The sequence below is a fragment of the Sinocyclocheilus grahami genome, unplaced genomic scaffold, assembly GCF_001515645.1.
Source record: "Sinocyclocheilus grahami isolate Dianchi unplaced genomic scaffold, SAMN03320097.WGS_v1.1 scaffold806.1, whole genome shotgun sequence".
Taxonomy (NCBI): Eukaryota; Metazoa; Chordata; class Actinopteri; order Cypriniformes; family Cyprinidae; genus Sinocyclocheilus; species Sinocyclocheilus grahami.
Window position 1 is genome coordinate 130,184 of NW_015505985.1, and position 26,712 is coordinate 156,895.

Genomic DNA, 26,712 nt, shown 5'->3' on the forward strand with positions numbered 1-26,712 from the left:
ACAAAACCAAAACACTTGGATTCAGAGAGCTTATTCAGCATATAATGGAATCATTTCATATCCCACAGTCTGTTATTCTCTGCACTTCACAGCTTCTGCCAGCAGAGGGCCAAATAACCAACCCATATGACCCCATGCTGGCAAAGTCCTTAAATGCACCAACATGTCTCAACCGCTTTACACACTCAATAAAGCAATCTTAATTCACCTATTCTCTGCTAAATTAAATTTCTTGAACTCCTATTAAGGGGCTTTCGATAAGTCTTATTACACCATAAATTACATTTCAAGCGATGATCCAGAAAAGCATTTAACACGCTATTAAATAAGCACAATGCATTGAATTGAGGAGCTCTGCACTAGACATACAATGCAATAATTAAACATCATATTATATAGTATTATCAGACTGTCAAATTTCAGAGCTGGCTCAGGCAGAGCACTGGCCCTACAGTAATAACATGTGCTTTATAATCGGTCTTTGATTGAATTTCAATGGAAAGTTCAGCTACAGATGTGACGAAATCATATTTCACACATTTCAAACATGCTCAGTGGAACATTGCAAGGTGTTCGGAGAATTTATTGACCATTGAATGATTTTTAAAGGATGTTTATCTCATGTTAAGCAATATGATGGGAATCCTATTGACGCAAAGTTCTAAATCTGATTCACATAAATCTCTCCCTGAAATAGGAATTTAATAAACAAAACAGATAGGATTACTGACCTTTAACCGTTAACAAATAATGCCAGAGAATGATACGCTACTAAACAATTTCTAAGGGACATTAAACACTTTTAACTCATACATATAGGTACTTAAGCAACATTTCTCTCTTTAAAAGGCAAGGAATGGGAAAAAAAACTGGTAAAAGGCAAACAAGACTGATAGAAACATTTTAGCAATGAATCACTGGACACGGAACACTGCACACAAGCAGTATTTGTACCAGCAGAGTCGAGTTTGAATTTAATAGCCTTAGGAAAGCGAGACCAAACTAACTAAAAAACTACATTTGTGTTGATATAAACAGGGGAAGTACTATGTGTTTGCTCTCTCTCAGGGTCCCGCCCGTGGCAGCACTGAAGTGCACATGTTAAAGAGCATGCTTTTACTCCTTTCCTAACTTTGCTCCTCCCTCAACATCACATGAGGGGAAAGTAGGCGGGATATTTTTGTGAACTGATCGGCATGCTTTGCCAATCAGAGCGATTGCTCCTCCCTCTTTTCCAGCCCTCTCCTCCATCCCTCCACCTCCTCTTTCGCTGTCTGCACTGTATGCACGCACAAGGGCAGGGAAAAGTGCGGGGCAGGAGACAGCGAGAAGAAAAAAATCAACAAAAAAACAGAAGCTGCTTCTGTGTTTTCTTTCAAACGCATTCCCGCTGCATCATTACCAGAGAACAGGCACCCCCGGCTCACAAAACCTGCGTTGCGTATGCGTGTGCGCACAACTCAGTCGAGAAGAACCAACTCACAGAAGCTTCTTCTCCTGTAGCACCTGGCACACTTGGTGGACTTGAGAAGGAGGCAGGTGCCCTTGAAGATCACCTGGGAGCAGGTGGAGGAGAACCTGTCACGGCTACCGTCTGACTCCCACGTGGGGGGACTTGTCCTGATGTCAAACGAGGAGTGCCGTTCGCCCATCGGCCTGGACTGCTGCAGCTGCTGTCTGGATCTGGCCAATGGCTGTGAGCCTGAGCCGGGCCGAGCGGGTCACACCAGCCTGGGAAGCCCTACATCCGTCAACCACTTCAGACAGCTCCGAGACCAGCTTCACTTTCAGAACCTAAACACAGATAAGCTCAACAACATCATGAGACAGGACTCGTTGGAGTCGGTGGTCCGGGACCCCTGTTACCTGCTCAACGAGGGCATCTGCAACAGCAGCATTGACCAAACCATGCTGTCCATACTGCTGTATTTCCACAGGTATGTGAAACTACTCGTGCATTCACACACCTGCTCTGGCACACTCGTCTAGCTCAGCTCATAAAAACTGTAAAAGTCTCTGCCAGAGCTGTGATTTCCGGTTAATGGCCAATGTTGGGATGTTTGAGTTTGATGACAACAACATGCTGTGGTTTCACTTGTGTAATTCTGGCCACCTCCTGACTGACTGGTTATGGATGACTTTAAGTGGTAACACTACCATTTAGTTTAAACCAAGCTCATTTTAATGTAGTTCATCATTTACTAATTGTCAACCACCAGCCAACACCAATAAGTGTTGCACACACACTGAACACTACTAGTTATTTACATTTCTTGATGAGTAACATGATTAAGGACCACGCTCAACTGTGCTATTTAAGAACAGGGTGGCTTGCAGTCTCAGTAGGGTTCCAGGAATGTGTAGATTGGTATGAAGAACATGCCTTTGCACAAACTTAAGAGGATCTTGACTCTTGAGTCAGTCCGGTTCTCACTTCTTAAATACACCCCATTCATTGCAACTCATCAGGTTCATGCAATGGTTTTGTGCAAATATTCTAGTTTTTTTTTTTTTTGCACAGAAAGTGCATGTGGATTTTTCTCCCCAACCAGTCCGATTTGCAAAACACACTTACAAAACACATGGGCAATTTACATACCATTCTGGCATAGTCTATCGCCCCATAGCTGAAGTATGCAGCAAAACAAATTCCTTTCCAGGTAATATGCATGTTTATAAAATTTAATGGTCACAGGAGTTTCCAAAACAACCATGGATGCATTAAAATCTCATAAACCTTTAACACTCGCTTCAATCTCAGTGTGTATGCATAATATTGAATTTTGGAACAATCCGATGTGATGTACTACAGTGTCAAAAATGGATCGCAAGCTATCCACAGCAGGTATTTGGCAAAAGTGTCTAATCAGGATCAAGCTCACAGCGCATTTTTCCATGAAACCATGCTCTCCAAACTGAAAATAAACATATATGGAACATATATCAGGATAGTTTGCTAAAATCCGATAGTGTTTGAAATGTTTAGTCTGCGGAAGATTTAGAAATGAGGACTAGTGGAAAAATAGACAGCTAAAGCCAGGTATTAGAAAAAAGACTGAACTATATTTAATTGACATTTGCAGCCAAATGATAAGAATGTATTTCTATGTGTTGTTATTGTAACACACCACCTTTGGATTTGACTTTGGAAATATTCACTGTCAGCACAGCTAAATGTTTATAGCTAGTCTGCATATCTGCTCAAATTGCTATCTTAATTTTTGACAGCAGTAGTAAAATTGGTTAATAACCATCCAGATATCAACAGTCAGAAAATCGTTATTTCTTGGGGTTATAAAATTCATATTTGAAACAGCTATTGTAAACGAAAAGATTGCAATCTGAATGACTAATGAAAGGAGCATGGCATGACATAATAATGAGACATATTGCATATGAAAAAGGGAGTTGCCATAGCAACTCTTGTCTTAAAACTATCTCATAATATTGCATTTAAAAGAACAAATATGCATATGAAAGTAGGGATGTCAATTGACCTTTTTTTGCAATTAATTTAATGACATGCTATGCAGATAATGATATTATTTGATATTAATTAATAACAATAATTAACAAAATGCATAAAATAAATAAATAATCCAACAACCCTAATAAATATTTAAAACAAGAACGTTTAAAGTTCTAAATACGATGCAATAAATGATATGCAATATAAATGTACTCTACTGTGGAATCTTATTTATGGCTGTTCTGATTCTTAAAATGCGATAAAGTTGCTCAGCATCTAATCTTGTCTGTTTTGCGACAAGACAATATACCTCTTAAACTTACTGGGACGCCTCTGAAACAAGATTCCTAGTGTGCCGGTTAATGTTTAATCTTCTTTATCGGGGTGTACTCAGTTTTATACGTGGCAGTGAAAGGTTAGTCTACATAATTAGGTTTACTTTATGAGCCTGGTGTCGGGATGCAAACAAGAGCAGTCTGCATGGGACCTCTGGCCCAAAGACTCTTCACAGTCTCAGTTACTAAATACACAGAGTTCAACAGCCCTCTGTTCTAATATCATCAAATAGCCATTGTTAGTCTGTACACCAACCCGTTCTTGTATTCCATGACAGGAAAGGCATCTTTTTCATGTTGGACTGTTCTATGCCATGGGATACTTTCCCTGTGATCCATGATTTCAAAAAGTAACACTCTATTGTCTTATTGATGAGATGATTCCTTTCTCTCATCCTTTACACTGTATAATATTTCATATTTCACACCTCTTGCAGACTAAATACCGACTTGTTTGTGTTTCACACAAAGGTCCTTGATGTCTTAAGAAATGAACATAGTGTTATTGATGGAACAATTATAAGAAAGGTGTGTCTGTTTAGTAGTATGCACGATACAAAGTAACAGAGTCCTGCCAACAATAAGTCCTGTCCACTAAACCCTCAGATAAATTGCAAAAATGCCAGTTTATTTACTTAATATGCAGAAATGTAATCCACATCTCCAGGCATGCAGAGACATGGATCCAGACATGCCAAGCAGAACAGCTCATGATCTACACTATAGTGTCTGGAAGCCAGTGTTTTTGGGAATTATCCGTGGGGATTTAAATAAAAGGTGTGTTTCTGGTGCCTGGTGAATGGAAATAGGTGATTGCATAACACATTAAAAGTGCACTATATATGTATAAGTGTGTGTGTGTGTTAAATATTTTTGTTTTAAACATGTATTAGGGCTGTTGGATTATTTATTTATTTTACACGTTACTTTTTAAATTATTGTGATTAAATCATTTCATGATAATGCAATAATATCAGTTAATCTCATTATCTCCATATCATTTAATTAAATGTATTAATTAAATATATATATATGCATAATTAGTAGTACTTACATTTTTGATTTACTAATTTTAATTGAATGCTATACTCAAAGTTTCTAAAATACAAAAATTAAAAAGACATTTTTATTGCATTAGTTAAAAAAATAAAAATAAAATAATAATAATTCTGACAGCTCTAATCTTTAACACAAACAAATATTTAAATATCCTTGGTGAGCTCTAAATATAGAGCAATAAATATACATTTTTATACCATATATATTTATTCTTCAGTGTAATTTTGTATGACTCTTCTGATTCTTAAAATGTGAAGTTGTTGCTTAGAATCTGATATCACTATCTAACTGGTTCTATGACAGTTTAGGACAATAAACTTCAGATGACTGAGAACTGACATATGATGTCCACAACCACTACACCACAAAATATCTGTTCCAAAAAATGTTAAGCTCATATATTGATGCAACATATGAACAGCATTTGAAAAATAAAGAAAAAAAGTGTGTCGTGTCATTATATAAACCAGGAACATAAACAAAAATGTAAAGAGAATTGAGAATAAGGCCGTTCACCTGCAAAAAAAAAAAAGTAGTATGACTCATAAATACACAAGACTCTTGGAAGCAATGTTCTACTTAAATCACACCCCAGATCCAAATGCTGAATAGGCAAAACCTTGCAAAAGGCTGTCTACGCCCTCATAAACATCATGAAATGACAACACTGTACCACCCTTCAAGGACGATGTCCATGTGAGATAACATCTGAACCCTCAGCCTTGCCCAGACTGACCCCAATATCTCTGACCAAACAGATTAACAAACAAAATTCAGAACTGCTCGTTCTCAAGCTTCTGTCCCAAGTGAGAATTTTTGGCTGCTCCTTAAAATTCTTTTAACAAGAATGTTGAATATGTGCTACAGAGATTAGATAGATAGATAGATAGAGAGATAGATAGATAGATAGATAGATGTTCACTCAACTATCATACAAATTCTTTGTCTGCAGCCGGCATGTAAAAGGGTTACATTACGTTCTTTCTCAAGACGTTGAAGACTTGTTGAAGCAGAGACTTGAGCAATCTCTATCAATATACGCAAGTAGTACTGATATGTCAAAAATACTAACAATGAACCTCTGTATACTGCCAAGTCTACAGCACAGGACAAAAACGTATCAAAAGATGCAACTATTTTGCAAGAGGTCCTCCTAAAGCCTGCAGGATATTTCCCGGAAGGGAACACGCAGCAGACTGTTACATAAAACCCCGGGGTCATTAGGGTTTCGGTGGTTTTGGCTGAGTGGTCTTTCTCTCAAAGTTGTTTGGAGAATGTCAGCCTGATCCTGCACTATAAGCGTGAAGAAATCAAGGCTTTGATAAACCCATTATTCCCATCCATCCCTGGCTCTCTGTGGCCTCACAGGCCTATTTATTTGACATGGTCATCACTATAAAGAAGATCAGCTATACACACATTACACCGCAATCTGAAGACATGCTTACCACTCCCAGCTGTGTCAACAGAAGCAGGAATACTTCAATAAGACTTCTGTTTCAAAAGAATAGCAACAATCTAAATGCTGATTGGATCAGATTTGGAACAATCAGTGACGATGTGGAAAATTAACCACAGACTGCAATGCTGTGACATACCATTTAGCTGATATACAGCACTGGGGTTTCATTTTTATTGTTTATCACTCGATTCGTAATAACATACTCTTACTATTTTTTATGCTTTATTGTATCTGAAATGTATCGCAGAAGTAGCAAGAGTAGTATGCTAGTATACTATTTCAAATTCAGCCACTGTTTGAATCACCATTTTGCATGAAAAATTGGCAATGCGACTTCTCCTTGGATAAGAGCATATAATACTAACATAATATGAGTACAGAGTTATAAAACTGCGTTTACCAACCTGCGTTTATTTCACCATTATGTGTTCTATGTTTGTGATGATGCTAGATGAATGGAAATGCACAAGACTAACGCTGTGCGGTTTGCTGCGAAAAATCATGCTCAGATTCACAGCAAATGTGCACACTGTGAAAACCACCAGTTTGTGCATTAAACATTAGCTATGTTTTCTTTTTAGTCAATCTTTCTGCAGGATAAATGAATATGCCAGTAGGTGGCAACAAGTGACAGGAGTCATTGACTTATTCAATAAACTGATTCATTTAAAAACATTTACTGAATTCTTGACATAGAAAGATAAAGAAAATACTAAGCAAGTGAATAAAAAATAGTAAATAGTACGCGGTTCCAGCAATTAATTTACTGAGGAATGATGCATCATTCACGTAACCAATTCATTCATTCTGAAACGAAATTGATTCTCTTTATGATTGAATCATTCACTCCGCCAATTTGTTCAAAAAACGCTCTCTAGCTGTGTTTCATTTCGTTGGCTGCATACATCATCGAGTATGTCGCATTTTAGAAAAACAGCCATTATAAAATTGATTGTTGCCATTGTGAGGCATAAATTATTGTAATTTCCTTTCTGCTTTATAATATAATGGTTATTTTTCTGTAATGAGACAGTCCCAATGATGTATCAATGACAAATGCAACATTTGTTGGATTCAGCCTTTAAAATGAGACACAGCATGTGTGTCTGAGGCTCAACAGCTTGTTAGTGGAGCAAAAGTAAACAAAGTAACTGGCAGTAGTAGCTAAAACTATGAGTTACTCAATATTAACTTTGTGTTTATTAAACTGTTGTATAAAAGCAAAAACAATCTAAAAATACAGAGTAGGTATGCACATCCAAAGCCCAAATAGAAATAAATAAAAACGATGCCTGGTAAAGACCTGACTGGTTGAAAAATGCTACACTGCTTTATGAATAAACATTCTGGAGCTTATAGTCTGCAGTCATATCGTTTTTCAATAGAAGCAATCAAAATTGTGCCATTGGTCTGAATAGCTACACGGTTCTTGTGTGACGTTGTTTATGGCACTTGCCCTATTTCAAAAGAAACATTAACGCTGATTTAAATTTAGACCAGCTTACTAAAGAGAATAGCGAATAGCAGCACATGCATTCCACCCGCCTTAGATCATATGCCATCAATTTTCCCTATCATACACATAAAACCTAATGAATTTATAATGTCTCCGCTAACTATTTGAGTGAGATGCAGCCTTTTGATGTAACAGCTGGTCTGAAAATTAAACCTCCATTGAGCTCGTGCTGTGAGAACAAGTCATTTGCATTGATGATTCTGATTATGAGTTCACACGCACTTCTCCGTGTAGCGAGCGCTAGCCTCAACACAAGCTGTTTGAAATAAATGACTTGCAGACAGTAGATGGGGAGTTGTAATAAAATGCAACAGGTGGATCAAGTTTCACAGTGGCTTAACAGGTCAATTGTCTTCATGGCAGAGGCTTGTTCAGTAATTTACTTGTCATAGTAAGACAAACACGCACAGAGGTGTATAATATCCATTTAATTGACTGACTGAATAGCAGCATTGTTGTGACTGGGCCGGTGGAGAGTTGACAGCGAGCCAGAGGCTGGGGGCCAGCCCAGGCTTTGTTGTCTGGTATAAGGTGCTCCTGTTCCCAGAAGCAGGGTTCAGGGTAGTGACAGGCACTGTCTGCAAGCCCACCCAGCACTGGCATTCACTGATCCATAGCGGCCATGCTACTGTATAGCCAAAACACAAACATACTTATTGAGGGCACTGGAGTGCCTCAGAGTCCATGACCTGGGACAACGGACTAAATGTTAAGACAGGCTAATAAAGAGACATTGTGCTGTTATGTAAACTAACAGGGACCGAATAATGTCACTGACAATCATGTGATGTCATTTTAAAATGGAAACAAAGGTGGGGTTCATTCAAGCAATGAAGAAGGAGGCTTATAAATGTTGCCTAAAAATAGCTTACTCTAATAGTAATTGGTGGCATTTGTAAATGACAGGTAAAAAGAAGCAATGCATATTTTATACGCACCATCAAAAGGACTTTATTTCTTCTGTCAATCACAAAAGGAGACCTTTTGAAGAATGTACTTGTCGCTCTTTTCAGTTTTGAGCTTTAAAAAGGATGGAAAAGTACTAAAAGTATAATGAAAGTGGCCACTTGACTCATATGCTGTATTCCAAGTCTTCTGAGGCTATATAAGAAAACTTGATATTTTATTATTATTTTGTCTTCCTCTCCAGTGAGCTGATAACTGTGAACTCGCTCAAAAAAATAATTCATGCACAAATCATACACTGTTATTTCTCTCACAAGCACCATGGAGAGCTACAGTAAGATGGATTTTTCAGTGAATAATGACTTTAATTAAATGTATTTATTTATTTATTTGTTTGTTTCTTTTTTAATATGCCTATTTTTATTCAGCAAGAACACAACAAATTTATCAGAAGTGATAGTCGAAACTTTAGATTGTTTAAAACACAAGGAATTCTAAACAAAAGCTGTTTTCAGCATAATAATTATATACATATATATTAGCATTTTAGAGTAATTTTTGAAGGATCATGTGACACTAAAGACTGGAGTAAAGATGCTAAAATTCAGAATGAATTTAAAAACATTAAAATTACGTCAGTCCCAAGAGGTCATGGATTATTATTTTTTTTCTTTCTTATTTTCTTGCGATCATGACTTTTTTTTCTAATTTCCATTGTTATGTCGAGATCACCAGAAAATTAAGTCATGATCACGAGAAAACAAGAAAGAAAGAAAAAATATGAATGTATGACCTTTTAGGACGTCTGAATATACAATAGAAAATAGTTTTTTAAATACCTATATTTTACAAATATATATATATATATATACACACAGTTTTTACTGTATTTTTGTTCAAATAAGTCAGCATATGAGAGACTTTTACCAAACGTAAACTTTGAATGGTAGTGTCAGTGTACCATAGTTTGTGCACCAGGTTTGGGATGACACAAGAGTAAGTAAATGATGACATAACTGTCATGTTTGGGTGAACTGTCCCTTTAAAGCCAGTGTTCAAGGTGTCTTTCTGTGAGGTAACATCATGTTGTTGATTGTGGCAGGCCTTCAACAAAAATCTATGTCCACAGTATTAGCAGAGAGGTCAGATCATTTGCTTGTGAAATAAAACTGCCCTGGTAGCATGTGAAACAGCCTCATGGGTTCATGGTTTGTTGACTTGATAAAACACTCTTTTGGATGGCTTCAGCTGTGTTTACCTCGGGGCAAAAGAGAGGTCTGATCATGTTGAAGTGGTTGCCAAGGCAGACATAATAGCGTTATGATCACAGACATTCGGGACTGTATCCTTAATTTCCCCCAAGTCCTTTTTAATTGAATGCACTGTACAAAACACCTTCGCTGCAGTCAAAAGTGAAAGGACAGTTATTCTATTGTACAACTTAGTACTGAAAGTGAAAAAAATGACAGTCATTGGCTGAAAATCAATGATCGCACAAACTCTGAAAAATCTGTGGCCAGAGTTCGATTTCATCTAAGGCATTTGTTTTTACGACCTCAAAAGTCTCTGCCGGTAACTGTCTTGTAGTGGAATAACTTGCACCACTTCCAGCGCTTGCATAATGTCCTGAAAAGAAAAACAAGCCCCAGCCCTTTTGCCTTTATTTTAAAGATACACTCAATATTTTCTCATTTACGAACAAATAAATTAATAGTACTTTTGAAAAGTATGCTTAAAGTCACATATCAACAGTAATATTGGTAGTCCATCAAAATATATTTTTATTGTACATGGAGCAGGTTGCACATGGAGCACATGACCTATTATATTATATTATATTATATTATATTATATTATATTAAAGGAACTGTTCATATGAAGACGCAAATGAAGACACATTTATTGATATTTCCCAGTGATTTTGTTTTGCCTTTGTTTATGAGAATGGAATGACTTGGAAAGCATCTGCAGTTGTTGTTTATATGATGATACAGAGGTGAGTCCTGCGAAAAGTGCTTGGCCTTTATTGTCTTATCTGCTCACACCCTGCCAATGACGTCCATTGAGATAATGACAGAACCTGTCAACTGTAGTCTGCCATCTCCAGCGTTTGCCCTTGTTATATCAGTGCCTGGGAGCCCACGTGGGCCGAGCCGAATCTGTGCATGACTTGGGCCTTTCTCACACCACACGCAAAGCAGCGTGTAATTATTTAAGCACCCATATTAACAGATTATAGTATTCAAACTGTCCACACTAGCAGAGCTGTGCTGTATACTGTATCATAACCGTAGCAAAAGGCGCAAATTGAGTTTCGCTGCTGAGTCCACACCATTTTTTCCACACATAGTGAGCTGAACTCAGCAGAAAACATGTTGAAATGCACTATAAACGTCAACATTATCTTTTGCAATATGGAATTTATGAAGGAACATAAAATAATACTGTAATTTACTACATTGTTGGATCAAAAGGCTAGAAGTTTCTGTATTGAAACTGAAGTTCAGTTGAATGCACAAGCTGAGCATGCGGTTGTCATGCTTTTGCTTTGCTTTCACACTGCTTGAATGTCTGCTTTGAAGAGAATTTAGCCATTGTATTAAACCTAGCCATATACGATGAGATAAAGCAATTTTGTATCTATTGCATCACACTGGATGGACCCAACCAAAGTGAAATCATGCTGTACATTTGTTATGCATTAAACATCAAATACATTTTTTTTCTGTTATTTCATAATAAAAAGTAGTGGTAGTAAAATAAATATTTATTATTATTAATAATAAAATTATTCTTATTCTTATTATTAAATATTCTTCTTCTTATTATTATTATTTTATGCATATTTTATGCATTTTAACAACAACAATAAGAAGAATAAGAATATTACAAATATTATTAATAATAATAAACATTTATTATTGTTGTTATTATTATTTATTTGTTTTTAAATAATAATACCAATAACAAACTATTATTATTATTATTATTATTATTATTATAATATTTGTATTTTAAATAATAATAATAATAATAATAATAGTAGTAGTAGTAGTAGTAGTAAAATGTATTAATATTTGTATTTTAAATAATAATAATAATAATAATAGTAGTAGTAGTAGTAGTAAAATGTATTATTATTATTATTATGTTATTTGTATTTGTATTTAAATAATAATAATAATAATAATTGATTATTATTATTATTATTATGCTCAGACAAATTAGCTTTCATCGGAAAACAAAATAGTCATGAATGCACATAAATTCTAAAACTAATCTATACTTCAACTGGCACTTTTTGTCAGTGTAATTTAGTCTAGTTGATTCAGTGTTTTTAAATAATGCATTTGTCTTACATAAAACAATTTTTTTAGCTGTTACCTATCACATTTTAGATTCCCTGACAAAACACTTTTCACTATGATGTATGACAAAGAACACTGTACTGGCAGAGCAGGCCTCTATGCAAACCTCTATGTTTTTCCATTATGCTAGTCTGTAAGATTAACTGTGACACACCATGGGTCATCATGGATTTGTCTTGACTGGTCTGGAACACGGTGTCCTCTGAAACACCTATAGAGTGAATGAATCAGCCTGCTATTACAGCTCATCCTGATCGGCTGCAGGCCTGCGTAAAGCTTCTGCACAGGGTTGTCGCGTTGCGTAGCATCCAAGCAGGATGTACATATGGACTTTGTCAAGTCTTCACCAGTCACATGCTACAAACCAGCGACGAGTCGCCTCTGCACTGGCGTGTTGGGCATGTGTACAGCAGCTTGCAGTAAAATATGTGTGCGTGTGGCTACGCAGTAAACAATTTCCAGTCCAAAACAGCCCTTTCACAGTAAACAACTCTCCGTTTGGCTTCTTAGATTTGGACGGCTAATTAAAGGATCTTGGTTTTTCAAAACACTAGTCTCATGCAACAGAACTAAGACGATATTTTAGGCAGTAAAAGCTGAGATTGTTTTGTGGCGCATAGAGTTGCCAAACTTTAATAAAGTTGCCAAAGCATTATGTTGGGAACTTTGAGTCAACATACAAAGCTTGTCAAATGCATATTATGAGTTTATCTTGATGTACTGAATCAGGATTGTGGATATGGTATATGGATGCCACCCGCATTAATTTTGACTGATAACATACATAACATACAACCCCAAAGCATTTCTTTCCATAAGCATGTAATTCATTATAAACGGCAAGCTTGATGAAGGAAAGGCACTGTGTCTTCACATAAATGAAGAGTGCTTATGTGAAGGGATGTTGACTAATTGTTAGATACTGCTAAAGGTAAACAGATATTACTTACAAGCTTTATTTACGTCGGTTTAACGTTTGTTGCCGTCACTTCTCAAAGACTAAGAGCGGAAGAAAAAAAGAGTCAACAACACTGATTCATCAGGCTTGCTTTTTCATTTGAATCAACTTGTTTGTATTAATAACCCAAAGTACTGCTGTTCTTAAGAAACCTTCCTCTCCTTTTATCGGAAATGTTTGGGTGTCCTGGAAAGCTATTGTAAAGCTCTTTTGCCAAGTATCCTTCCGTAACATGCCCATGCCAGTAGACCGCTCTGTCTTTAATTCTTATTGACTCCAACAGTCACTGTGATAAATGCTATCCGGGTTCAGTGTTGGGTTTCTTGTAAACCGGATGAGGTTGCGCAATCAAGCAATAGCAAGAATAATTACTCTTCACCTTTTTTTGTGCAGTCTGATCAGTAAAAGGGTTGCGTAAAATAATAGTAAATTTGCGTAATGTGAGTCATATGCTATATTTCAAGTCTTAGTTTTGTGTGAGATACAGACGGAACATGTACAACTTTATTCATTGAAAACATCCATAGCTCTTAGTTAATTAGTGTTTATTATAAAGGTAACAAATGTCTTTTGTGTAAGATTTCTTCAATGAATTGGTCATTTCACAAATCTGATGATTTTTTTATCACATTTATCAATTATATATTTTTTTAGTTTTAAAGCTTGGCAGTCCAATTCCCTATTTACCTTCATTAAATGTACAAGAGTTGCAAAGATATTCTTTAAAGAAAATCATAATTTATTTGACTTTTGGGTGACCTACCCCTTGAATCACAGAAGTTAAAACGTGGCCCTGAATCAAAAACCTGTGAACAAGACGCACTTTGTAAGCCATTGTTTACAGTATCTGCCATGTTAAACATGCATGGCTAGTGTTAGCGTTTAGTTTGTTTCTGCATTTCTGCGTCTTGCGTTGTGCTAATTACCAGTGTCATTTACCACGTTTGCAGTAGCATTCTTTCCACTTATATGTCATGGAATGGATCATCATGATGGGTTGGTCATGCAAGCAAATGCAAATAGACAAATGAGTAAACAGAACAGTGAACTCTGGGACAGGCTAATGTAACTTACGAAGCTCTGCCAAAAAATCAAAGACACTGGGATCTGGAATGTGAAACACTCTGCTCTTAGCCTTGTCCAAAGGGGCAATTGGGTTCTTGTTGGACTTAAACTACAGAGCTGTGGTCCAAATTTGCAATCTCACAGGGCCCGCAATTCATGATGTGTCATTTGTTAAAGAACTGGGCAGCTCTGATGTCCAATAACAGCAAAGAACGTTCTAGTCTGTCTTCATAGATACAAGTGTGGCCGGAAGGGTCGTCAGAGGCTCTTCAAGACTGTTTTAACACCACTGACTGGAATATGTTTAAGCAGGACAATGATGAAACAAACTACAGGAGCGAGGTGAGCCGCCTGGCCGGGTGGTGCAGTGACAACAATCTCTCTCTGAATGTGGAGAAGACGAAGGAGATTGTTGTTGACTTCAGGAGAGTGCGCACTCAGCATGCTCCTCTGACCGTCAATGGTGTGACTGTGGAGAGGGTGAGCAGCACCAAGTTCCTGGGTGTGCACATCACAGAGGATCTCTCCTGGACTGACAACACCGCAGCACTGGCCAAGAAAGCACAGCAGCGTCTCTACTTCCTCCGCAAACTGAGAAGAGCCAGAGCCCCGGCCCCCATCATGTGCACCTTCTACAGAGGCACCATCGAGAGCATCCTGACCAGCTGCATCACTGTGTGGTATGGCGCCTGCAACGCGTCCTGCCACAAGACACTTCAACGCATAGTGAGAGCAGCTGAGAAGATCGTTGGTGCCTCTCTCCCCTCCCTTCAGGACATCTACAACACCCGTCTCACCCGCAAAGCCCTCTGCATTGCAGGTGATCCCACCCACCCGACACACAGCTTCTTCAGTCTGCTGCCATCAGGGAGGAGACTGCGGAGTCTCCAGGCCAGGACCAGCAGACTGAAGGACAGCTTCATCCATCAGGCTGTCAGAAAGCTGAACTCCCTCCCGACCTTGCCCCCCCTCCCATCTTTTGCCCCACGCACTACTGAACTCTGACCCTCTGATGGACTCTCCCCCTCCCCCCCTCCCAAATATACACACACACTGTCACTTTAATCAGTCTGAAATAAGCTCTTTTGCACTACAAATCATTTTTTTTGCACTACATCACTTTTCTGCACTGTTGTTTACTTTACTGGTTTGCACTCTATCTTCCATATGCCTTGTGCTTTATATATATATTTTTACATTTTACCTTATTTGTATATTTGTATAGTTGTATTTTGTATTTTTGTATAGTTGTATTTTGTATTTTGTATTTAATCTGTATTTGTTATCTGTATGCACCCAAGGGTCTGAGAGTAACGCAATTTCAATTCTCTGTGTGTATGTGCTGTACATGTGGAAGAATTGACAATAAAGCAGACTTGACTTGACTGATAGACTAGAACATACTTCTCCAGAGACAGCACAGGAGGAGGAGACGGGCCTCCCATACAAAACTTAATGGGGAAATCATAAAACCTCAATATGGCAGCAGCAGCAATGAAAATCCCGCCTGCTACTACAAGAGCCAATCAGACTTTTTTTCTACAGAACATGCAGCTTGATTATTATTATTTTTTTGCATGATTTAAGCTCAAGAAGTATTGATTATGATAGCATTGGTTTCAGTTTATATTGATTTGACTTATACTTTTGAAATGTATTATTTAGGAGACTGGCTACATTGGAAAATATTGTCACGTGACAGGTGCAGAGTGATCTTATGTGCCTTTGCCTTATGCAACATAACCCCACGCTCTCTGGTTTGGTGATGTAAGTTCCTCACTGAAGAAATGCATGATCCTCTATATAGCTGTACCATGTATACATATGTTTTAGAGGTTCCTGCTTTTGATTTTTTGGATCTCAGCATGTACTGTATAGTGTGGTCTTCTCCACAACAAGGCCATGAGTTCAACAGGAACACGCATATAGTGTTTGAATGCACTAAAACGCTATATTCGGATGGGAATAGTTTTCCTTATAGGTCGGGTAAATTAGTGTTTTATTATTTTATTTTATTTTACGAAAGAAGTCATTTATAGTAGTAGTAGTAGTAATAATAATAATAATGCAATTTAAAACACCTGATTTCTATTTTAATATATATAAAAAAATGAATCTGTCATTTCAGTTGTCAGTGTCACAGCATCCTTCAGAAATGATTATCACAGTTTAATATTTTTGTGGTAACCAAAGATTGTTTGATTAATATAAACACAATATAAATAAAAAAGACTGTATTTGTTTGAAATAGATTTTTTGTAACACTATAACTGTTTTTACTGTCACTTTTGATCAGTTTAATGCTGAAAACTTAAGACTTGAAAAACATATCCCGTTGGAATAATGCTTAAGGTGCTTTGAAATACCTGCCAAATATGTAAAAGTAAACATAAGCATGACATAATTATTTAGCAAAATATACCAAGTTGTTTTCAGTAACTGAGGAAAACAGGTGACATAATATAAGTTACATAAAAATAGTTTAATTAGTTTTCATTGTGTTATTTGAGACAGATGTTTTACATTGGATTTCCAGAGGTGAATGTACTTAACATCAGTCCAAAGTTCTGGATGATGTTTGGATTTACAGGACATTTATCTTTTCCTCCAAAACAAATATTTAGTTTAAAATGATACTATGCCAGTCCACTGCAGCCCAGACACATGGAGATTATTGTAATACTCGCACAGAAAAAAAAAGAGATGGATTTTCAAGGCAAGGCATACTGATAGCTGTTCCTTTTTCCCTTTGTTGCATGAAAAACAAGAGTTACTGCATTATGTAAGCCTGACGGTGCATATGGAAATTTGTAACGTAGATGAGACACACCTTTCTATTACTTTAACTAGTAACAGTTATGTTACTAGAGCAGTCTGACAGACCATATCTGAGAGTAAAAGACCGGACTTGCATGAGAGAAATGTCTTGGCATGTTAAATGGATTGCAACAGTGTTTTGCATATCTGTTCTTAAATGGAATCCATTACGTAGGCATGTGGGCCTGTTATTTTAATTCTTTTCTTTTCTTTATACATTTCTTTCGAGTTACTGGGCAAATGTCCGTAAGAGACATTCGAAGCACATTGAAATTCAAAAAGACGTTATCTTTCAGGTTTTAAGTGTTGCCATGGTCACCTGGGGAATCATGGGTGAGGGCCCATCGGGTGCTTTTGTTCCCCTCAATTAGTATTCTAGAATAAGTTCCTTCCCTTCAACATCCTGGCCAAGTGCAACTAGCAAAGGGTCACTTGTGTAGAACAGATTAAAGAATTATAGCGTGCACCATAAGCTGATCTAGATATAAGAAGCACATGTCAGCACTGTCAGCATTTTCACACATGTGATGGGAGACAGCTTTATAAGAGGAGGAAAGTGGAGTTAATTCTTGTATATCTAAAGTATATCCACAATAATATGCAGCATGCCTTGAATATTTAAAATATAAATGTAAAAAAAAATAACTTATGCATACAGATTTGAGAGAAAAACATGTAATAAAATATATCGGTGCAAATCCAGAATGAGTGTTGCTTTGCATACTTCCACCTTGTCTTTTCATAAAAAGGCGTTGAAGGTAATTGTGTTTTGAATCTTTTACCTAAAGAACTGGGAGTACAGCCAAGTCCACTATCAGAGGAAACACAGCAGAACAACAGCTGTGAAAGCCCTCCCACCCCACCGCTTTCTCTTCCTCATTTTTTTTTATTTCCCTGTTTCTGTGTGCACTCTCTCTCGCTCTCTGTCTTTCTAACGCTCACAGTCATCCAGATCTGAAAGAGACACAGGACATCCTTCAGATCAATTTTACGTTATATTACATCACATGTCCGTTTAGATCTTGACAAATGATATAATAGCACGAATCAGAAGAGAACTATATTTGTGCCACCCACACTTCAAACCATGGAAAAACTCTTAAGGATTTATCACGACATCAGCTCTCAAAGAATAGTAGTAACAACAACAATGGCAAAATAAAGAACACTTTGCCCATTTTTAACTCTTTTTACTTCCGTAATATGACATTTCCAAGTGAAACAGGATATTCAGGGAGCAAAACTCCAGAATGAGAACTTTTATATGATAAGATCTTTAAAAATGAGTATTACATGTCAGAATTGTTTCATCCCTGATACTAAAAAAAGTGCTTTGCTAGTTAGTATCGCAGTACATTAATAGAGCTGTTTTGTATAACACAACAGAGACAGAACAGAAATCTAAAAAAGATTAGTCAGGTTCAAAATGCATTGTTTAAAAAAATATATATATAATAAAATGATATATGACCAAGGCCTTTTGTAAAATTAGGAATATAGGAATAAATGTTCAAGTTGGCTTTGATTGTAAAAACCTGCAGGATAACACATTTAAGGTGCTTCATTTTGTTGGAGTCCATCAAATTTGTTTTCAAGAGAGCAAAAAGAGTAGTGAGGGTCTTGCACGGCAAAAACCACAACTTCCATGCCAGAGTCTATCACAGAATGTCTAATAATAGGGCCCATGTCAACCAGCTTCCTTGTTGTCCTCATTTGAGGGTCATGTAGAGTCTCTTCCTGTGGTCTGTTTACTTGGACAGAGTTTCTGAGAACCTGCTGGTGACCATGTTTATGTCACAGGGCCGTTTGAAGTGAGTCTGGCCTTAGAGGCTCCCCCACAGTCAGAAGAAGCGAGATTAATGTTTTCAAGGGTGTTGTGAGGACAGTGAAGAGAGTTCTGTTTAGCAACAGAGAGCGGCTCATAACAAACAACAGGGTGAAGGTATCCAGGTAGAAGTGACTCACCTTGTTATAATCCTGCAGGTACTGTCAGTGTCACACCAAACACCTTCGCTCATGCCAGAAATAGCGCCCGAGCCAGACAACAGGCAAACACTTGCAGACATGCAAAGCACGGAGCAGGGAGGGGCATAAGCAAAAGCACAGACGGGATGAGCTTAGTATGTAGACAATTGCTGAAGTGTTTGACCTTCACAATCTGTGCAACTCCGAACATAAGAAATGCTTTTAGGGCAACTGAAGGTGTTGGAGCACATTTCTGAAATGACAGCTATATTGCAGTCTGCTGTTTGACTTGAGGTTCTGCCTTTGTCATTTTACAGCTTTAATTCCAGTCCTCGAGCTCTCCAAATGGGTTTTTGTCCCATGGTTGGGCTGTGCGTTGCGAGACGATAACCAAATCACTCCATGAAAATGTTAAAGGGCTAGTGCACCCAAAAATTAAAACTGTCACTCCCAATATTTTAATGCCATTCATGTCCCTCCATTGACAGTCTTTGCAACTTACCACGTTGATGCTTTAAAAAGTTCATAAAGAGATCATAAAATGAATTCATATGAACTAAGTGTTTTAGTCCACATTTTCTGAAGAGATTCAATCGCTTTATATGATTAACAGATTTAATTTAGTCTTTTATTCACATATAAAGGTTAATCAGCGCACACCTCAGTTACAGCAAACAGAAGCGCAAGCAGTGAGGTTTGTTCTTATGCATCAAGCAAGTACTGTTGAGCTTCTGTTTATGTTCACTGATCAATGTAAATATGTAAATTAAAGCCTAAATTAAATCTGTTCATCATGTAAAGTAATTGTGTCTCTTCAGAATTTGGACTAAACTGCTTGATTCATATGGATTCGTCTTTTGGCCAAGTTAAACAGTATATTCAGGGAGGAAAATGGGTGGGACTTGATTTTTATATATTTTTTTAGCCTTTAGTTACACCTAAATTATCTAATAGCCCACCTGGAGTAAGTCTAAAGGGAAATATTGATGGGGAAAAATGAGATGGAAGACAATTATATTTCAATGCTTTTGCATTCGCTTGAAAAACGTTGCATTCCCTCAGAAACCTCGCATTCACTCCCTCAAGAAAATGATGTGATGATACAATAACAACTGTATTTAAATGCTTTTATGGGCAAGTTCCTCTAGGGAACGCAGTACTTAGAGAATAGAGAACCCAAAGGTTTTGCAAGCAAATGCAAAGTTTCTTGGGATACTCAAGTTTTGTGTGAGTGCAAAAACATTTCATTACCATTTTTCCTCCATCTCATATTTTTTTTTTCCATCACTGTGTCCCTTTGAAGGCCCTGTAACTAAGTGTCGTCAGAAGAAAAGGAAAGTTGTCTCAGAGAAGGAGCAGGTTATTTCATTTTGATTAATGATTACAAGGACTCTTTTTATGAAGAATACCTTGCATGGATGAATCATTCACAATAACACTAGGAACATGCATCAAAGATGTAAATGTGGTCAAGTCTTATTTTATGTCGAGTATGCACAGAGAAAAACAGAGTTCATGTTCAAACACATTATGTGTTAATACCTTTAAAAATAACTCGAAACAGAACAAATCTAGATGCAGCTGGTGTTTTAAAACGGCTTTCTGCACTTCTGCATTACTCTGGGTGTGGCAGTTGACTTGGTTCATTGTTATGTAAAACCATGTCTGTGTGCCTGCATATCTGAAAATAATAAAGAAAGTGATTCATATTTTAAATATGAATAAAGGCCATACAGAGATATCCTTCACTGCTTCTGATCTTTAGCGTTGTGCCATATATTGGAGCTAATCACTCCTATCAAGTCATATTTTTTATTTAATATTTAATAATATATAAAAAAATCATGGACAGTGACTTAGAGAGAGAAAGTAAAACTGTGTGCAAATACACTGAACTTGCTTTTACCCTTTGTGTTTGCATTAGATTGAAACAGGCTTTCTATTAACTGTCTTGTTTTTACAGTGACTAAGAACTGCAAACAATGTCTTGAAAGACATTCTTGACAGCATTGATCCGCTTCAATCTCAGTATTTGGAGTTTGCAGAGTAGAGTCAAACGGTTGCATGCAGATACAGTCTTTCAACACGCACTATTGGCACATTATGGAGCAAATGAAAGTTGTGCCACTTTTGCACACTCTAAAAATCTGTGTGTTATTCAATAACTATCTGCAATCCAATTTAGTCAAGCACACTATCCGAATTTTATAGCTAACTGAGTTGCCTGTATTGCTATACAGTCGCAATAAAGTACAGCAGACTGCGTCAGTCTGCTACGTACAAGATTGGAAATTGCACCGTGTAAAATGCATTCAAAACTAATTGATGGGTGTATGTGCGACATTACCTAATTTACATAATTCATTCCCACCGATGTACATTACATAACCTAAGGTCATCTGAGGCCAATAGGCGGCCTCATCGAAGTTCAGAAGCCGTGTAACATGCTTTTGCATAGCAGCATATGGCCTCCACCTCCCCTGACTGCTCTGAACATCGCGTGTTTCTGCAAAAGTGGCTGCATGCCAGCATATCAGCATTCTTTGGACAACTTTCTCAAGTCTGACTAGGCTTCTAGATTGTTTTGGAGATATGCTGACAGCTAATTGGCTCAAACGCTGCCTACGTGTAAGAAGCCTGCACATCAGATAAAAACATGTCTGCACCGTTTAGTTGACCTACGTATTTTTGTCCGGTTGGTTGATTTTGATCAGAGCTTTTACGTCACCGCCTCTGTTACCTGCTCATGTATCATCTTTCAGTTCATACCTTTAAACGATTTAATCCTTTTGTGCGGAGAAGATTAAGAATGCACAAAGCCTCAAGATAACACATTTTCATTCTGCAGAGGTAATTGCTTGAATGCACATACATAACCGTACGCAAGTGCACAAACACCAGTACTCAGGCGGCGGTTATGGCTCAAGGTGAACAAGGTTACTCTATTTCTGGGAAATTCCTTTCTTAGCTAGGATCCATTCAAGATGAAGACAGAGGAATGAGTTTGGGGCAGTGAGTTTGAGGCGGCCCAGGTGCTGTAAATCTTCGCTGCCTGGCTGCCAGCTTTATCCAGCCAACTCATGGATCTCATCCGGCCTGATATAGACTGAGAGGGGGAGGATTTTGTGTGGATTTCTCTTGTCTGTTTGTGTATATCTTCAAATGTGCTGTGATGACAACATGTGTGCGAGCTAACACTATTTCTTGACCTTTGCTCCTGTTCCTTAGTTATTTAGACATCAGTGTTTGCCTTAAGGTTTGTGGTTCAATTGTGTCAAAGGCATGTTGCCTGTGTTGTCTTTGGAAACCATCCGATGACAATATCATATCATTTAGTGCAGATAATACCATGCAATAAAGTAAATAATGAAAGATTGTTCTCAGCACTCATTTAATGAATACAGACGCTTTGGATGATTTATGGTGCCCTTTTATTGCACAGATTAACACAATTATGTTTTAAATGGATTTACTTTTGTTTTCAAGCCTCATTGGTCGCAGAGAATACAAACAGGCACTTCCCTAGCCAACAGACACTGAAGTGTACCTGATCAAATAAATTAGTACTGCTCCAGACACGCACATTTTGTTTTCAGTTGAGATGAGATGCACTAATAAATGGATTTAGCAGGAGGCCCGTTGCCAGGCTCTGCACATTGTGTTGATGCCAGCTGATCTATGTTAAAGCGGATGTAATGACCGTGCCTTATGCTCCACCCTCTTTCTGGCATGTCCACTTATCTTCTGAGGCCAGAACACTGGAGCTTCACTTGCATTGCTGCCACTTTGCAGGCAGGGAAGTCTCTGTCTCTGTGGCTCACATCAGACCACCATCAGACACTTTCTACAGCTCTCGCCTCCTCAAGAGCTTTACAAACAAATAATGTTTAGTTTAGTGAGATTATGATGATGATGACCATTCAAAAGTTTGGAGTCTGTAATGTTTTTGAAAGTCACTTATACTCATCAAGGTTGTATTTATTCAAGGAAAAATACAGTAAAACAGTAATATTGTGAAATATTACTAAAATTTGAATTTAATCTATTTTCTATAATAACATATTTTAAAATGTGATTTATTCATGTGATGCAAAGTTAAATTTTCAGCATCATAACTCCAGTCTTCAGTGTAACATGATCCTTCGAAAATCGTTCTAATATGCTGATTTGCTTAAGAAATATTTCTTATTATTATCAATGCTGAAAACAGATGTACGGCTTTATACTTTTGGGGAAACGGTGATAAAAATTTTTTTGTAACATTATATGTCTTTACTGTCACTGTTGTTTAATTTATTGCATCCTTGAAAAGTAAAATAAAAAAAAATCTATTTAATATAAAATTAATTTAATTATATAAGATTTAAAAACATACACAAAGTGTTTTTCTGTGGGTGTAACTTTAGAATAATATCACATGAAATTGAAAACCTAAAACAAGTTTGTATTGTAGACAGTACAATTACAATGATGACGTCAATGCTGACTTTAATTATAGTAATTATTTTGAATACGCGTAAAACCACTGATGTTGGAAAAACATTGACGGAACATATACAGAAGACTTATATTAACACATTTTTATGATTTCACTGCTGTAGAAGAACTGCTGCATTGACAATGATTTCGTGACTTGGCTGTCGACTGGGTACATAAGCACTTTCTGAGGGAAGGTGCTCTTCCTCATTGCCGAGCCCGTGGGTGGTCACGGCCCAGCGAGAGGCATTGATTAGTATGACCTGTGAGCAGCCGTGCAAGAGTAAAGCGCTCTGACGGCTCTCTGCACAAATCAATGCATTATTAATTAAGAGTGTGTGCAGCAGTACATCCACATCTGGTGCGATCTCTTTTCATGTCTGCACAGCAGGGGCCTCTTGAACACGTGGATCATTGGTACATACCGTACAGAGCTGAAGACCGATCCATTCATAGTTTCACCATATCATATTTGTATGAGAAATTAGAATAATCACTTCGAGACTGCTTGTATTTACACATCCCACTATACCAATTTGTAAATGCATGAATGGAAATGGAGGTTTTATTCAACGTAACCTTGGGACTAATGCTCTGAGGTTATGATTATATTAATAATGATGACACTTGCGTCATCAGAGCGCTCTCTCCTTTTGCTGCTTGAATATCTATGACAGACTAATTAGAGCAATTTAATATAACTGCACAAACTGCAGAACAGCCATTTTTGTTGGACCAAAGGTTCTCCCACTGGACTCCATTACTTTGATTTGAAATCACATCTTGCACATTTTGTGAAAAGGACACAATCTTCTTGAACATTTTGTCAGTCTGTGTTACTCTAGTTTATTGCTGGGACAATGATATTCATAGATTTATGCCAAGAAACATTTTTTTGGAAGCAGTCATGACTAGCCAGTTTGTTTCTCCAACAATGCATCATACTGCACCCCAGACCGACACAGAATCATTGGCTCATGCATGACTTCAGGCCAGGACTATCTGTTTGACGAAAGATGGGTGGGAAAGATGCAAAAGGGCAGAAGATGAGTGTTTAGGATTTTAGGAATTTCATTTAGTGACTTTACCTTTAACACCAGTTTGCTGTTATCAACACTCCCATTTAGAGTAAGACTGACATAACAGAACATTTCTCTCCCCTAATTCATATGTGACTCCTGCATTTCATACTTTAACATGCACTTTCCATGCATTAGTCAGATTGATGCAATTAGTTATGCAATTTGAAAATGGAGACATGGAACAGACAAATCATTTCCATAACATTGTGTATGCACAGTAATAAGACTGCAATGTGGATTCAAGAGAATCAAATATTGCGTTACATAATATTTAACTGCTCCAATCAACAAAAAATATGAAATTATGTAGCTAAAACACTACAGTTCAAAATCAGCATATTAGAATGATTTCTGAAGGATCATGTGAGACTGAAAACTGGAGTAATGATGCTGAAAAATCAGCTTTATCATCACATGAGTAAATTACATGTATCTATACCAATATTTGAGTAATCCAGGATGAGCCCAGCATTGTTGTTCCTTGTGAATCTGAAAATAAATAAATGCAAGACCATAAAACAGGAGAGGGCAGTAGATTCTCTTTAGTGGGTAAAGACAGATGAGTGCATTTGCTGAGCTGACACAGAACTCAAGCGTGTGTAAATATCCAGCAGGAATAGGGGCATTGAATGTCCGCAACTGCCTCAAGTGTATTACAGACTCGGGCTTTCTGTCATGAAAAAATGAGATCTTTAGTAGAGACTGCGCAAAATTTCCATGAGGCCGTTGGAAACAGAGTAACCACAGGTGTTAGTATAACCCATAGGCACTGCAGTCCACACTGAGTCTTGTCTAGACAGATAACAAAGCAACAAAGAGGGTCGGATATGTGACACACCTGGGCTGTAAAGGTACAGCACCTGCCAATACTTGCTTTATGATTACAGGTGGTTTTATAACTGTTCGAATGTGGTCTTATGTAAGCAGCTCCTCCATGCACAATGATAATATTGCCACTGACATTCTGACCGTTCCTAATTGCTCAGTCAGCCAATGCACAAAACTCCGAGCATGAGTGATGTAATGACTTGTTTTGCACCTCATTTCATCCCATGCCAGTGGGAGCGTGCATTCACGAGCATTGCACAGGACCGCAATCAAACCGATGCTACCAATCAAAAGGTAGATTATTTGGATTTTAGATTATGCATTTATTTGAAAAGAAATAACTTTTACTCAGCAAGGATGCATTCAATTAAACATGACAGTTAAGACATTTATAATGCTACAAAATAATACTCAAAAACGGGAAAAACAAGCAAAAAAGTACCTACTCGCACATCATGTTCAAAAGGAAGGTTTAACTTCTGGAACATGAAAATGATTTAGTTTACAGATGCCAACAAACAAGCGCCTTATTTGCCCACAGGCTGACCTGAATTATGTCTGTAAGAATTACTCATGCGTTCTTGACTCAGGCAATCAGACAATTTAATGTATCCAGCGAATTAAAGTAATGGATGCCTAATCTCGTTTTACATAACAGTGAGACTGAAAACTGGAGTAATGATGCTGAAAAATCAGCTTTATCATCACATGAGTAAATTACATGTATCTATACCAATATTTGAGTAATCCAGGATGAGCCCAGCATTGTTGTTCCTTGTGAATCTGAAAATAAATAAATGCAAGACCATAAAACAGGAGAGGGCAGTAGATTCTCTTTAGTGGGTAAAGACAGATGAGTGCATTTGCTGAGCTGACACAGAACTCAAGCGTGTGTAAATATCCAGCAGGAATAGGGGCATTGAATGTCCGCAACTGCCTCAAGTGTATTACAGACTCGGGCTTTCTGTCATGAAAAAATGAGATCTTTAGTAGAGACTGCGCAAAATTTCCATGAGGCCGTTGGAAACAGAGTAACCACAGGTGTTAGTATAACCCATAGGCACTGCAGTCCACACTGAGTCTTGTCTAGACAGATAACAAAGCAACAAAGAGGGTCGGATATGTGACACACCTGGGCTGTAAAGGTACAGCACCTGCCAATACTTGCTTTATGATTACAGGTGGTTTTATAACTGTTCGAATGTGGTCTTATGTAAGCAGCTCCTCCATGCACAATGATAATATTGCCACTGACATTCTGACCGTTCCTAATTGCTCAGTCAGCCAATGCACAAAACTCCGAGCATGAGTGATGTAATGACTTGTTTTGCACCTCATTTCATCCCATGCCAGTGGGAGCGTGCATTCACGAGCATTGCACAGGACCGCAATCAAACCGATGCTAC

General features: G+C 37.5%; 1 protein-coding gene across 1 annotated transcript in view; it reads left to right on the plus strand.

Annotated features, from left to right (window-relative positions):
• Positions 1-1,260: 1,260 nt before the first annotated feature.
• LOC107562102 (uncharacterized) overlaps positions 1,261-26,712 on the plus strand; it is a 33,565-nt gene continuing 8,113 nt past the window's right edge. The window contains exons 1-2 of the mRNA XM_016246666.1: positions 1,261-1,441; positions 1,528-1,937. Coding sequence (XP_016102152.1) covers positions 1,624-1,937 — 314 coding nt within the window. The 5' untranslated portion in view covers positions 1,261-1,441; positions 1,528-1,623. The remainder of the gene's footprint in view (positions 1,442-1,527; positions 1,938-26,712) is intronic.